This window comes from Chrysemys picta, chromosome 3 (assembly GCF_011386835.1).
Source record: "Chrysemys picta bellii isolate R12L10 chromosome 3, ASM1138683v2, whole genome shotgun sequence".
In the NCBI taxonomy this organism is placed as follows: Eukaryota; Metazoa; Chordata; order Testudines; family Emydidae; genus Chrysemys; species Chrysemys picta.
In genome coordinates, this window is record NC_088793.1 from 26,614,004 (window position 1) to 26,627,179 (window position 13,176).

Below are 13,176 nucleotides of genomic sequence, written 5' to 3' on the forward strand. Positions count from 1 at the left end.
TGGGAAGAGGGAGGGAGAGAAAGAGGAGGGTGTGATCTAATCTAGCCGTCTGATAAAAGGCCCACAGAATTTAATACAAATGTAGCCAATCAGGTTCTATGTACTGTAAATATGTTTCTATAGAAATTATTAAAACAAATAGAATTTAAGAGAGAATATCTTCATAGCATTTTAAAATTCTATAGAATTTAATATCCCTGCTGTGAAAACTTGTAGGCTAAGTTTGACAATTCTATAAAAGGTTATTTTCTATTAGATTCTATATGGATCTAAGAATCAGTCATTATTGGAATATGCTTTTCTGTCAGAGATACAATACAAGATATTGAGTATGAAGCAGTGATATCTTTATTTGTTTTCAAAGACAAAGACATTCTTAATATTACTTGTTTCTTCGTTTTAGATACATAATTTTAGAAATGTGGATAAATAGCCTGATTTATCAGCAATATCTGAACTAAATATACATGCTTTTCCAAATCCTAATATTAAAGTGCCTACAGACCATTATGCTTAGTATTTTTGTATTATTTTTTACATCTTTTAAAAATTCACTTTAAACCCATTGATCTTTTTTTTTTTTTTTTTTTAAGTGAGTAGATTGATTATTTGGCCAAATAATCAGTCCTTATTAAACAGAAGATTGGTCAGAACTGTGGTGAGTAAATCCTAGCAGAATCTATTTGCCTTGCTCACTATTGAATCAGACTGATTTTAATATATTTTTGAAGCTCATTAAAAAAAACCCAACCCAACAACCCATAACTCAAGTAATGTACAAGTATAAACATCCCCTTCGACTTAGAGCATTCTGAGATATGTACAGCAGCTACCCATCCATCCCTATTCCTTTTGTTCTGTCTTCATTTGCTCAAGACACTCTGGATGTTTTAAAGGAAGAACTAGCTCAAAGTTCCATTCGATATTTTTAAAGATTCTTTAGGAGGGATCCAGTGGCAGGTTTGTCAGGCGGTAGGGAAGGGTGTCTATGCCCGTTTGACATTGTTCAGCAGGTCTGTGAGTTCACTGATGTACTTGATGGTGTATTTCAGTGTCTGTATTTTGGTGAGAGGCTGGCCTCTTTGGCTGTAGACAGGAGGTAGGTAATTGCGCAAGGTGTGTAAAGCATCAGCCAGGGTCCTCATCCTGAGCTTCTCTCTCTCACTGGCTTTCCTTCTGCGCTGGGCTGACATCCTGGCCTTGGTACCTTTCTGAGCCTTGACCTGTCCAGCATTCGGTAAGTATGCGGAAGGAAAATCCATCAAGCTGTATCCGATCAGGCTGCCGCTGCTGCTGCTGTTGTAGGGCATCTCAATCACAGCTGGGCAAGGGGAAGAAGAATACGATTCAAAGGAAGGAGATGGAGATAAGCTGTGAGGGGATGAGATCTGGTTCAGCTCATAGGCTCCTGCATTACTCTTCCAGTCCCAGGAAGACAGAAAGGCAGAATGATCAGTGCCCAAATCATCTTCCATATTCGGCAAAGTCTCATGCAATTTATCCATCCAGGAAGAGCAGTTGTGAGAAGCAATTCCCTTAGCTAACAAGCAATGGCTGAAGTCTTTATGCAGGGAGACCCTTTTATGACAGGGGGTGGGGGGGAGATGTGACAAAGTGGGAAAGAGGGTTTTGTGAGGGGAGTTCAAAGGAGGTCCCAAGTGCTAAGATGGAAAATGAACTCCTGAAGTGTTATTTTCTTCTCACCGATAATTATCTACCTTCAGCTATAATACCTTTAAACTAACAGGCAACAGTGAGAAGGAAAAAAGATTATCTTCTTGTAACTAACCAATTAAGACTCCACATCTACATTTAACATTGCAGTGGGGAATAATTATTAAAAGAGGCAAAGGAAAAAACAAAACACAGCAACAGCTTTATTTGATTTTATTAACATGATATCTAAACAAAGATTAGGGGCTAATTTAGCTACAACTAATCAAGAAAGAGATTTTGTAGTCATCGTGGATAGTTCTCTGAAGACGTCCATGCAGTGTGCAGCGGCAGTCAAAAGATCAAACAGGCTGTTAGGAATCATTAAAAAGGGGATAGAGAATAAGACGGAGAATATCTTATTGCCCTTATATAAATCCATGGTAAGCCCACATCTTGAATACTGTGTACAGCTGTGGTCGCCCCTTCTCAAAAAAAATATACTGGCATTAGAAAAGGTTAAAAGAAGGGCAACTAAAATGATTAGGGGTTTGGAACGGGTCCCATATGAGGAGAGATTAAAGAGGGTAGGACTTTTCAGCTTGGAAAAGAGGAGGCTAAGGGGGAATATGATAGAGATATATAAAATCATGAGTGGTGTGGAGAAAGTGAATAAGGAAAAGTTATTTACTTGTTCCCATAATATAAGAACTAGGGGCCACCAAATGAAATTAATGGGCAGCAGGTTGAAAACAAATAAAAGGAAGTTCTTCTTCACACAGCACACAGTCAACTTGTGGAACTCCTTGCCTGATGAAGTTGTGAAATCTAGAACTATACCAGGGTTTAAAAGAGAACTAGATAAATTCATGGAGGTTAAGTCCATTAATGGCTATTAGCCAGGATGCGTAAGGATGGTGTCCCTAGCATCTGTTTGTCAGAGGGTGGAGATGGATGACAGGAGAGAGATCACTTGATCATTACCTGTTAGGTTCACTCCCTCTGGGACACCTGGTATTGGCCACTGTCGGTAGACAGGATACTGGGCTGGATGGACCTTTGGTCTGACCCAGTATGGCCATTCTTATGTTCTTATGCTGTGAAGTGATCACTTGGCTAGAAAAAATTATCATCTAAAACCACGTAGCATTATTTTCTGTGTAGTTATTTGAAGTCAATATATTATAACTGTGATGAATTTGGCCCATACTGTCTGCTGGAGCGATATTCACTCATAATCTGTGTTGTAGACGTAAGTCAGAAAAATGGTTTGCTTAGTTTTCTGTTTACACTTATGGCTTTACAGATTTCCCTTGACATTTGGTTATAACTTCTCTTTGAAGCTCTTTGTTTTTATTAGTAGAACAAGAAGCATAAAGGCTTATTCCCTGCAGCCTGCACATTCATTTACCATTATAAATTGCCCAACTCAAACCAAAAAGAATCTGTAACTGTAAACAAAGTTGAAGTATTATAAGTGAAAAATTACAAATACAGATTATTTTTTTTTAAATAGTGTATGAGCTCTATGCCCAGACAGTAAACCTTTACATAGAGGTTTTTAACTGAAAGTCATAAGTACAGCAAACATACACAAAACAAAACTAAAAGCTATTTATGTAAGATGCTGTACTTCTAGAAATCCATCCCTTGTATTAAGAGGGAGACAACTTTTATATATTCACAGAAAGACTCTCCCTGCATCCACTGCAGTCACTGATAAAACTCCCAGTGAATTCAGTAGTGCAGCATTAGATCCATATCCTTTAAATGGGCGACAGGGGATGGATCACTTGATTACCTGTTCTGTTCACTCCCGCTGAAACACCTGGCATTGGCCACTGTCAGAAGACAGGATACTGGGCTAGATGGACCTTTGGTCTGACCTAGTATGGCTATTTTTATGTTCTTAAATTAATAATACTCAGTTCACATATAGCACTTTTCATCTGTAAATCTCAAAGCATTTTAAAAAGAGGGTAATCATCATTTACCCTTTTACAGAGGGGGAGACAGAGGAGGTGCCTTGCCCAAGATCATCTAGTAGGTCAGGGCAGAGGCTGGAATATAACCTAGGGCTTTTGACTCCACTGCCCTCTGACTCATGCGGCCTCCAGTCACAACATTAGTTAGTAATGAAGGAGTCACAGAAAGAACGAGAAACATAGAAGAGAGGTTTCAGAGTAGCAGCCGTGTTAGTCTGTATCCGCAAAAAGAAGAACAGGAGTACTTGTGGCACCTTAGAGACTAACAAATTTATTAGAGCATAAGCTTAATAGAAGAGAGGAAATTTGGAGTCAGGAGGGAGGAAAAGCAAGAGGCTCCCTTTGAGGACCAAATTGTGCCCTTGCAGGTCCAAATACAACTCTTATTGAAGTCAGTAGAAATCCTCAATCTATATGTGAAGGCAAAACTTCACCCTTAATTTGTAATCTGGAAAATGATACCAAATTCCATGAAATTCTGCAAGTTTTTCCTGAATCCTGTAAATGAGGCTTTTGTGGGGTGCAACATCCATTCTGAAAAAGAGGGAGGAGAGATGCCCAAGAATTTTATGCAGCCAGTGAATATTAAAAATTGATGGGGACATTCCATTTCTCTGTGGTTATGACACTTGCACTGGGTTAATTAAGAAAACTTATTTGTGTTCAGTTAGCATCCGAAACAATGTTCACTGAAATCAATAGACTCCCATTAACTTCAGTGGACTTTGGATCAATAAGTTGTGTACAGGCCTTTATACCATCAGTTCATGGGAGACTTGATATTGATATTAGAGTGTTCTTGTGCATGAGGTAAATGAGTGAGAACCACAAAGCAAAGGTGAACAGTTCTGGCACTCTGAGTGGAGACTTGTTTAACAATATTGAGCAACAGAGTATGTAATGTGCTAGGAATTCCACTACCACACCACACCTCACGCAGGATTTTTTTCCAGATTTTATGCTGAGTGAGCCCATTGCCATGCTGTATGCTGGTTTATTTCCTCATTAAGGAAAGTCAGTTGACTTAACATATTATGCAACTACCTGTGGACATTAAAAACCAAATGATACCAACTGAGGGACATTTTCTGTGATTTCACCTAGTTGCATGCGGGCAACTGATAACATGAAAGAGACCAAGAAAGAAAGTGCTAAGCTACCATACATAGGTGACCATTTTTGTCCTCATTAAAACCTCTCTCACACCTCTTTTTTTCTCTCTTCTTATGTTCCCTGGTGACCGTCTATCTTTCAGATTTTACTTTCTTCCATTTTATTTTTCATTTTTCTATCAGAGTACTTTTTCCATAGTGTCTCTCAACACAAGAACTAAAGTGGGTCAAAAATAGAGGAATGTTTTTGAGGGGAAAAAACTGAGAGTGCTGGGTCAAGGAAGTTTCCAAAAAAAATTAAATTGCTCTTACTACTACTATTTGATTTGGGGTCAAATTTTTGAATCCTGAAAGTGAAATAGAAATTAGACTCAATGATTTCACCCATCCTTATGGTTTCCTTATTTTAAAGTGGTTGAAACCATCAACAACAAATGCATCAGCAGTGTGCACAAGTATGTATGCATGTTCACAGTTCATTTTTACTGAGCAATATCATGTAAAAACAGCAGATACAAACAGGAAGGTTCCATAGCTATAAATTTTGGCTGCATATGAACAGCTTTATCTAGTATACTATGTACATAAAATTGGAAGGGATTCAGACAAGATATTTATGGAGGGGGTGGGGGTGGTAGGAAAACGCAGATTATCCCATATCTGCCTGCTATGGGGTTTCTTATACATTCCTCTGAAGCATTTGGTGCTGGCCACGGTCAGACAGGATACTGGACTAAGTGAACCACTGGTCTAATCCATTATGGTGACTCCTATGTTCAGACAAATCTACAAAAGAGGGGAAAAAAGGTAACGGGCCAGATTTTGCGATGTGCCCTCTCACTGTGCACACAATTTTTTGGCACAAAATGGGAGGTCAAGATGAGCCCCAAGGACCTGATCCAAAGCCTCTAAAAGTAAATGGAAAGATTTACATGGTCTACAGTGGATATTAGGTTAGGCCCTAAGCCTCAATGTGCAAGCACTGGAATCACAAATAGATGGTCGCTATCAAACTAATTTGTATTACAACCCATAACAGGAATAATTTGTTGATACCTGCTGAACACTTCATGATGTTGTTTTGACACTAGTAAAAATTAGATTATTTAAAATGTGCTACTGGGAGGAAAGCTTTTACAAATACCCTTCATTCTCCAACTAGGTACTGGATTTATTTTTCTGTACAAGATAAATTATTTGATACTCTTTCCCCTGCAAGTCTCAGTAGAAAATCAGAAAACAGAGAAATTCAGTTATTATGGGCAGTACATTCCCATAGCTTTCCTTTAAGATATGTAAAATTCATACATTTCCACAATGTAATAATATTGAAAGTTATTGAGTTATGAGTCTAATATCATAGAAACACTCACTGACACTTAAATGATAAGGCATTTTCTGCTTGGCTGATCATTTTGTTTTTTGTTTCAGTAATTTATTCAGCAGTATAAAAGCTAACATTGCAATCTTCATCTCCTTTAAAATGAGAGGTTTCTTGGTCAGATTTCTGACCTATAAGAGAAGGGGCGGGAGGAAGGAAGAAAAGTAAGAAATTATTATTAAACTTGTTTCTGTATGAATCATTGCAGACAAGAGTCTTTTTCTCAAATAACCAGAGAAGGCACTAGAATAGAATATAAGATTTATCCTATAATATCCATCCAAATTGTGTAAAGAAGCCCTCACACCCATGAATATGGAAATTTTTTATTAATGCACATTTATCTTTTGGGAAAATTTACTATGAGAAATAAATATATCCAGTAGTGTATTTCTGGCAAGTTTGGGGAATGTGTAGGCAGAATAAACATATAATAGTAAGAAGGAGTACAAAAGGAGAGAAAAAGTGTTGCAATTCAGGAAAAATATAGCAGCATCAGATTTTAAATGAATTAACGTAGGCAAATGTGTTTCAGTAGCAAAAAGAGAAAGAAGCATTTTATTCTTTTAATAGCTAATTTTATTTACAATCGGGACAAAATTCCAGTGAGACCTCCTTTGTTTATTCCAAAAAGATGGAGGATGTATTATTATCAATTACAATGGGACCGTGGCCTCCAGGAGCTGAGAACTATATAAATATATCACAAAGAAACAGTCTCTGCCCCATGCTGCTTACACAATCATACTTCGTTTTGCCTTTCAGATAACAATTCCCCAACTGTTAACTGATTAATACCTCTTATCCAGCAATTGTGAGTTTTATTTCCTGTTTTACAGAGGTTAAACATAGGCACAGACCAGCAAGGACTTTTGCAGTATTCTTGCTCATGATATAAGCCATGATCTCATTTCATATAAATAAGAGTTTTCTTAAGAGGACAATGTTTTAAATAACATTGATGAATAGCAAATTACAATTCACTCGAAAAGAAAACTAAAAGTCTTTAAGACAAGACGACAAAAAGGTGGGTGGGAATGACAGTGGACCCAACTCTGTGAAATGCCGAGAGTCCTCAGCTCCTACTGAAGTCAATGAGAGTTGTGTGCACACATGTGAGGTTAGAACTGGGACAATAACTATTACTTTCATCATTAGCAGGACATTTATGAACAGTTGGGGATGGGATTTTCAAAAACACTCCAAGTGCTGGCCTAACTCTGCTTTAATTAAAGTCAACTGGAGTTTTACTATTCTAAGCACTTTTGAAAATGTGATCCTTAAACTTCAGACACTTCAATGTTCTTAAGACACATTTAAAAAAAAACTAACTAGGACCCCGATCCTACACGGGAATCATGCAGGCAGATACCATTGACTTCTGTTGGACTCCGTATGGTCACAAGAGTCACCCACACAGTTCTCTTTGCAGGATCAGGGCCTATAGCTTGACTTTAAAACCTCAGATGTGAGTATTTGATCCTCCAAAAAGTGGCAATCCCAACTGACTGAAAAGTGACAGCAGCTCCCCAATTCATTAAAACAACTGATCTCTAAGCAACTGGCTTCCTAGATGAAAAGACTTACGTGTGGAATTTACACCTACCCACCTTTTAAGTACGGATTTTATTACTTAGTGTTTTTCAACTGATATTTGGGAATGTCTTTTTAATACCCCTGTTAACAGAAGTTGAAAGGAGAATAGTCTATGTGGTTGGTCTTTAATGTCTGCTGGCCATTCCAATCAGAGGGAAAGGGCAAAGGGGAAAAAAATAGCCTATGCTGGCTTATTTTGCTCAGAAAATGGAAGACAACAGATTTTATCAAAATAATAGAGACCTATTCAATCAGGAGAATTTCAATGTCCAGTTCTATGGCCCCATTTTTTCAGCTGTTTTTCAGACACCTGCAGTGATATTTCAGGTTTCAGAGTGGTAGCCGTGTTAGTCTGTATCAGCAAAAACAACGAGGAGTTTTTGTGGCACTTTAGAGACTAACAAATTTATTTGGGCATAAGCTTTCGTGGCTAAAACCCACTTCATCAGATGCATGGAGTGGAACATTCAATTTGGCATATTTCAAAGTTAATTTTCATATTTTAAAAACATTTGAAGACCAACATCAGTACCCATATTCCATTAAAAGCATAGCCAAGTTATTTCCAAGGGAGTCTCATATTTTCTTCATGAAAAGCTTGGTTTTTTTTGTTAATAACTTTTGTTATTGGGTTCAGATAGCACTTATTACTACGGCTATGATTTTGTCATGGAAATTTTTAGTATATTTCATGGCAGAGGTACAGGACAAAGAACAATAAGCCACTTGAAGGTCACAAAATATTGTAGTTTTCTCTACATTAACATACACAAGAGTATAGTGGGGGGTGCTGAAAGGTGAGGTCTGGGCGTAGGGGTTGGAGAGTCAGCCTACACTGCAGCAAACGGCTCCAGTCTGGCAGGGCTAGATCCAGCTCCCCACTCCAGGCATTGTGACCAGGTGCACGAGATCACAGCACCACTGAGGTAACCTCATGTCTGGCTTGTCTGCCCCCTTCTCTCCTCCCCCCCATAGATGGAGACAGGGCGTAGACAGGCCAAACCTGAGTGGCGCTGCAACATCATGTACCAGGTTGCAACACCATTCGGTTTGGGGCCCTAATCAAATGTGTTTTTAAAACCACTTCCAAGATTTCATGGACTTTATTCAAATTCATGATTTCCGTGACCTCTGTGACAAAATCGTAGCCCTACTTATTACTTATTTAAATTGTGGTAGTGTCTACAGACCCCTACCAGGGACCATGGCCCAGTTGTGATAAGGCATTGTATTAACAAGTAAAGCATGTTTTTCTTCCATTAAAACAGCACACAGTGCCTTGCATTCTGAATGGACAGTTTTCCAGAGTGATGCCAATTGTCATCAGGATATTCAGAACCTCTTTGCAGAGCTCACAAAACCAGCTACAGCAGCTGAAGAAAATCAAATTAAAAACAAAGATCTATGCTTATTTCAAGTCAATTAGTATATTCTTTAAATGCTACTTAGTAGTGACCTGAGTGGGTATGAACAGGGGTGCTAACCAGTTATTCAGGCCAAATTTCAGCACATACTGTTCCATTTTGCCTGCTTAAATTCCCTCTTCAGTTTCAACTGGAAAATATCATCTTTACTTCCTGTCCTAAAACTGTTGTGTAGCATTGGTGTGTGCTGCTAGACAGTGGCCATATTTCATCCCAGAAGTGGCTCTATTTTAGTGCTGGATGTAATCATCCTCGGGGACATAGCTGGCATATCAATTTAATTGTTATAAAACTATTGATATCCCATGAAAAAGGGCAACATACAAATTTGAGATCATAAACACTAACAATAATTAGCCTTCATATAGTTTGCATGTTCAAAGAACTTTGCAAATATCAGGGCCCAAATTCAATGTAGTACTTAAGCACAGACTAAGGTCCAATTTTTTAAGCAAAGCACTTAAGCACATGCTAAAGTCACATGAACTTCAACTGCAACCATTTCTTAGCTCTTTTTATCTGCTATGGAAATTAAGCATATGCCTAAAGTGAAGCACATGTCCTTACGTGCCTTGCTGAATTGAGGCCTAACAAATTAAACATGGCACACCATTGTGAAATAGACAGGTGTGTAAGTATTATCCCCCTCTTACAGGTAGGTAAACTGAGACAAAGTCAAGTGACTTGCTCAAGGCTACACAGTAAGTTGATAGCTGAGCTGGAACTAAAGCCCACATCTCCTGATTTCTGGTCCAAAGTTCTAACTAGAGAATGCTGCCTTTGCACATCGTGTCATTGGGCTCTTCCATTTTCCATCTATGTTAAAATCAATACAAAGTCCAGGAAATGTTATGTTGTGAAGAACAGTGCCAAGTAATCACTAGGAAGGAATGCCTTGCCTAATGAGGCCACTATACAAGTTGGGTACTTGTGCTCAAATTGTTTTCAGTATCTTACTCCTAGGGTTGTCACTTATGCTTTTCATCCTGACAATTTGTATTTTTGGAGGTTATGTTCAGCATGGCAAAATTCGTCAGATTTTTTTCTTCAACCTAGCAAAGATGTGCATCAACTTTTTAATAATCACATGCTAGTCAATTTTTGATTCTTTTACGCTTTTAATCTTCTTCAGGTCTCATACCCATGAGCTGTACAATTTCAATATTTTTTTTCAGGTTTCCCACCATAGCTCTGATGATTCAGGACTCCAGTATTTTTCCTCTTAATGCCTGAATTGGTTCTTAAAGTTAGAGCTCCCTGTGTTTGAGTGATAGGAGGCACAGTTCCTGGGGGACTGGATTTTTTCTGGCTGAAATCCTGGTCCCATTCAAGTCAATGACAAAACTCCCTATTTACTATCAGAGGGGTAGCCGTGTTAGTCTGAATCTGTAAAAAGCAACAGAGGGTCCTGTGGCACCTTTAGTTAGTCTTAAAGGTGCCACAGGACCCTCTGTTCCTATTTACTATCTTATCCTTACCTTCATCTTGTCTCCTCTGCCTCCTCCCCCTATTACTATCTTCCTCTTTCCCTGATTATCCCTCTCCTCTTGTACTCATTATCTCATCTCTCCTTCCCATCCTCTCATCTCCTGTAGGTTTCCCCATTAAATTCATCTTCTTTTTTCTTCATCTTTCTGGATGTTCCAAGTAGAACATGCTTTTTAACCCACACAAATCACACATTCATACCACATGCCAGTTCACCTGCACCACTGACTGAATAGCTCTCTGCCACCTCCACAGAAAGATACAGTCACTTACTGTGGAGAGGAAGCATTTGATCACCACCTGGGACAGGATTTGTTTTGTTCTTTCCCTTAGCTGCAACACATGGGAAATCCCCAAAGTATATGTTGGAGAATTAGTAGGTCTATAGATTTAGGGTGGGGTTCAGCTGAGGTTCTCCACTCCATTATTGATCCTGCATAAGCTAGTGTTGCTTGGAGAAGACTCTGCTAGAATATGTTAAACTATTTTCACTTCCATTGTTTAAAACAAATGAGAGAATGTAAAGGCCAACCTACCAGAAAAAATGCTGAACAGAACAGTGAGTGAAGCACATCAATCTGTCGCCTCAAAGGAAGTGACAATAAAATGGAGACTTGCAATGAAGAAAGGCCTGTAATCAAATTCAGTCCTGCTGTTCACTTCTGTGAGCCAATTATAGTGTGGGCCACTAATTTCACCCTCAGTAATGGGCATACACCCTTACCAGGAAACATGGGCTCTATTCCTACCTCTACCACTGACCTGCTGCAGGATGGTGGGCAAGTCACTTCACTTCTTTGTGCTTCCATTTCTCCTCCCTTCTTTTTATCTATATTGTCTGTTTGGATTGTAACCTCTTCAAGGCAGGGACCATCTCTTACTAGGTATTTCTATGGAGCTCAGCACAATGGGTCCTTGCTCACATTTGTGGCCTCTAGGTGCTAATGTAATACAAATAATAATTTGATAGAATATAGACACAAACAGCAATCCTGTGTAAATCTAATCCTCTAGGATGCTATGACAATATTCCTTTAAAACTACCCAAGTCCCCTACAGAAACAATTTACAAAAGTACATATTGGCAAGTAGGACAGAAACAAACAGGACCATAGGGAATTTTGAATTTCCCTAACGTTGACCTGCTCTGTCAGGCTCTGATACACATTCAATTTAAGACTCTTGATTGAGATCTGGTGCTCACTGAAGGGCTGAAATTGAAACAACACAGACAGATATCTATCTTTTGGATAGATATCTGTAAATGTACCAGTAACTGAATTTTCTAGGAAGTGCTACTAGAACTTAATTCTCCTAAAAGCTTACAGGACCATTTAATGGAGAAAACAGAAGAGGGGCCTATACAATACATATTAAATATATATGTTAAAATGTAAATATATTATCAAAAAGTAATTTAGCACTTGTATAAACCCTTTCTATCTTAAAAGAACTTGTCAAATAATAACTAATAATTTTAACACCCCTTTAAAGTTCCTAAATATTATGGGAGGCAGTGTGGGCCCATTGATAGGGCAAGTGACTGGAAGTCAGGAGACCTGTGGTCTGTTCTTAGCTCTGGCACTGACCAGTTAGCGAGAAACAGAGAGGTGAAGTATTTTGCCCTATCCGTAGAATGATGCTTACCTTCCTTTGAGATGAAAAGCACCATAAAGAAAGTATTAATTACCCCCTTTGTACGGATAGTGAAACTGAGGCAGCAACATTGAGTTACTTAATCAAGGCTACAAAGGGAATCAATGTCAAGACCAGGATTAGATGAGTTCCTTGAACGCAGTTCTCTGATCAGCCATTTTGACAAAAAGGTGAAGATATCGTCTATTGTATTAAATAAGAGAGAAAATATTTGTGGTTCAACTAATTAGCTGCAAGCTAGACAAGTTCCCAGTCAATGTTTTGGGTTAATAGTTCAAAAGAACTGTTAGGAATTTTAATTAAAAAAAATCACTTACAAGCTTTAGGTGACAAGCTTCATTTTACCTGTTCGCAGCCCTGGGGCGGATAAGCTCCGTTTTCGTTTCTGTCTCTTTCAAGGCTTTGCCTTTCAGCCGAGAATACTAAAACAGTGACCACACACCCCTACTCCCCAAAGTGGATTGTATTGTAAGATATAAAAACAATATAATTCAAACTACAGATAAATGAGTCTAATCTTGACTTCAGGAGACATTGGCTCAAGCCCTGTATTTCCCTTAAACTGTTCCAGGAGGATTTTTTTTCCTAGATAAAAATCTAACATCATATATTCAAAATATTTTTGGCCTGTATTATACACAAGGTCAGACTATGTGATCTAACTATGCTTCCTGACCTTACAAATCTACAAATATATGAATATTCACTTTTGCTGATGTATGTTTTCCAGGATGTTTTTGAAACTAGTTTATCACTTCAAGATTTTCCACCTGGTACAATGTAGTGGGGGAGAGGGGAGGGGAAAAAAAGATCAAAAGGTCTATAAATGTGTCAAACTTTAAAATGCAAATCACCTGCCATAATGTTGCTGAGAACAAATC

At 38.4% G+C, this 13,176-nt stretch overlaps 1 protein-coding gene across 1 annotated transcript; it reads right to left on the reverse strand.

The window, feature by feature from the left end:
• Window positions 1-312: 312 nt before the first annotated feature.
• MSGN1 (mesogenin 1) lies at window positions 313-1,539 on the reverse strand. Its single transcript, XM_005293074.4, has one exon. It carries the CDS (start codon window positions 1,503-1,505, stop codon window positions 987-989), a length of 519 nt encoding a protein of 172 aa, XP_005293131.1. The 5' UTR covers window positions 1,506-1,539; the 3' UTR covers window positions 313-986.
• Window positions 1,540-13,176: the final 11,637 nt, after the last annotated feature.

Bases quoted from the DNA above. Each gene is read 5' to 3' on its own strand.
- MSGN1 (XM_005293074.4), bottom strand. From the start codon at position 1,505: ATGGATAAATTGCATGAGACTTTGCCGAATATGGAAGATGATTTGGGC.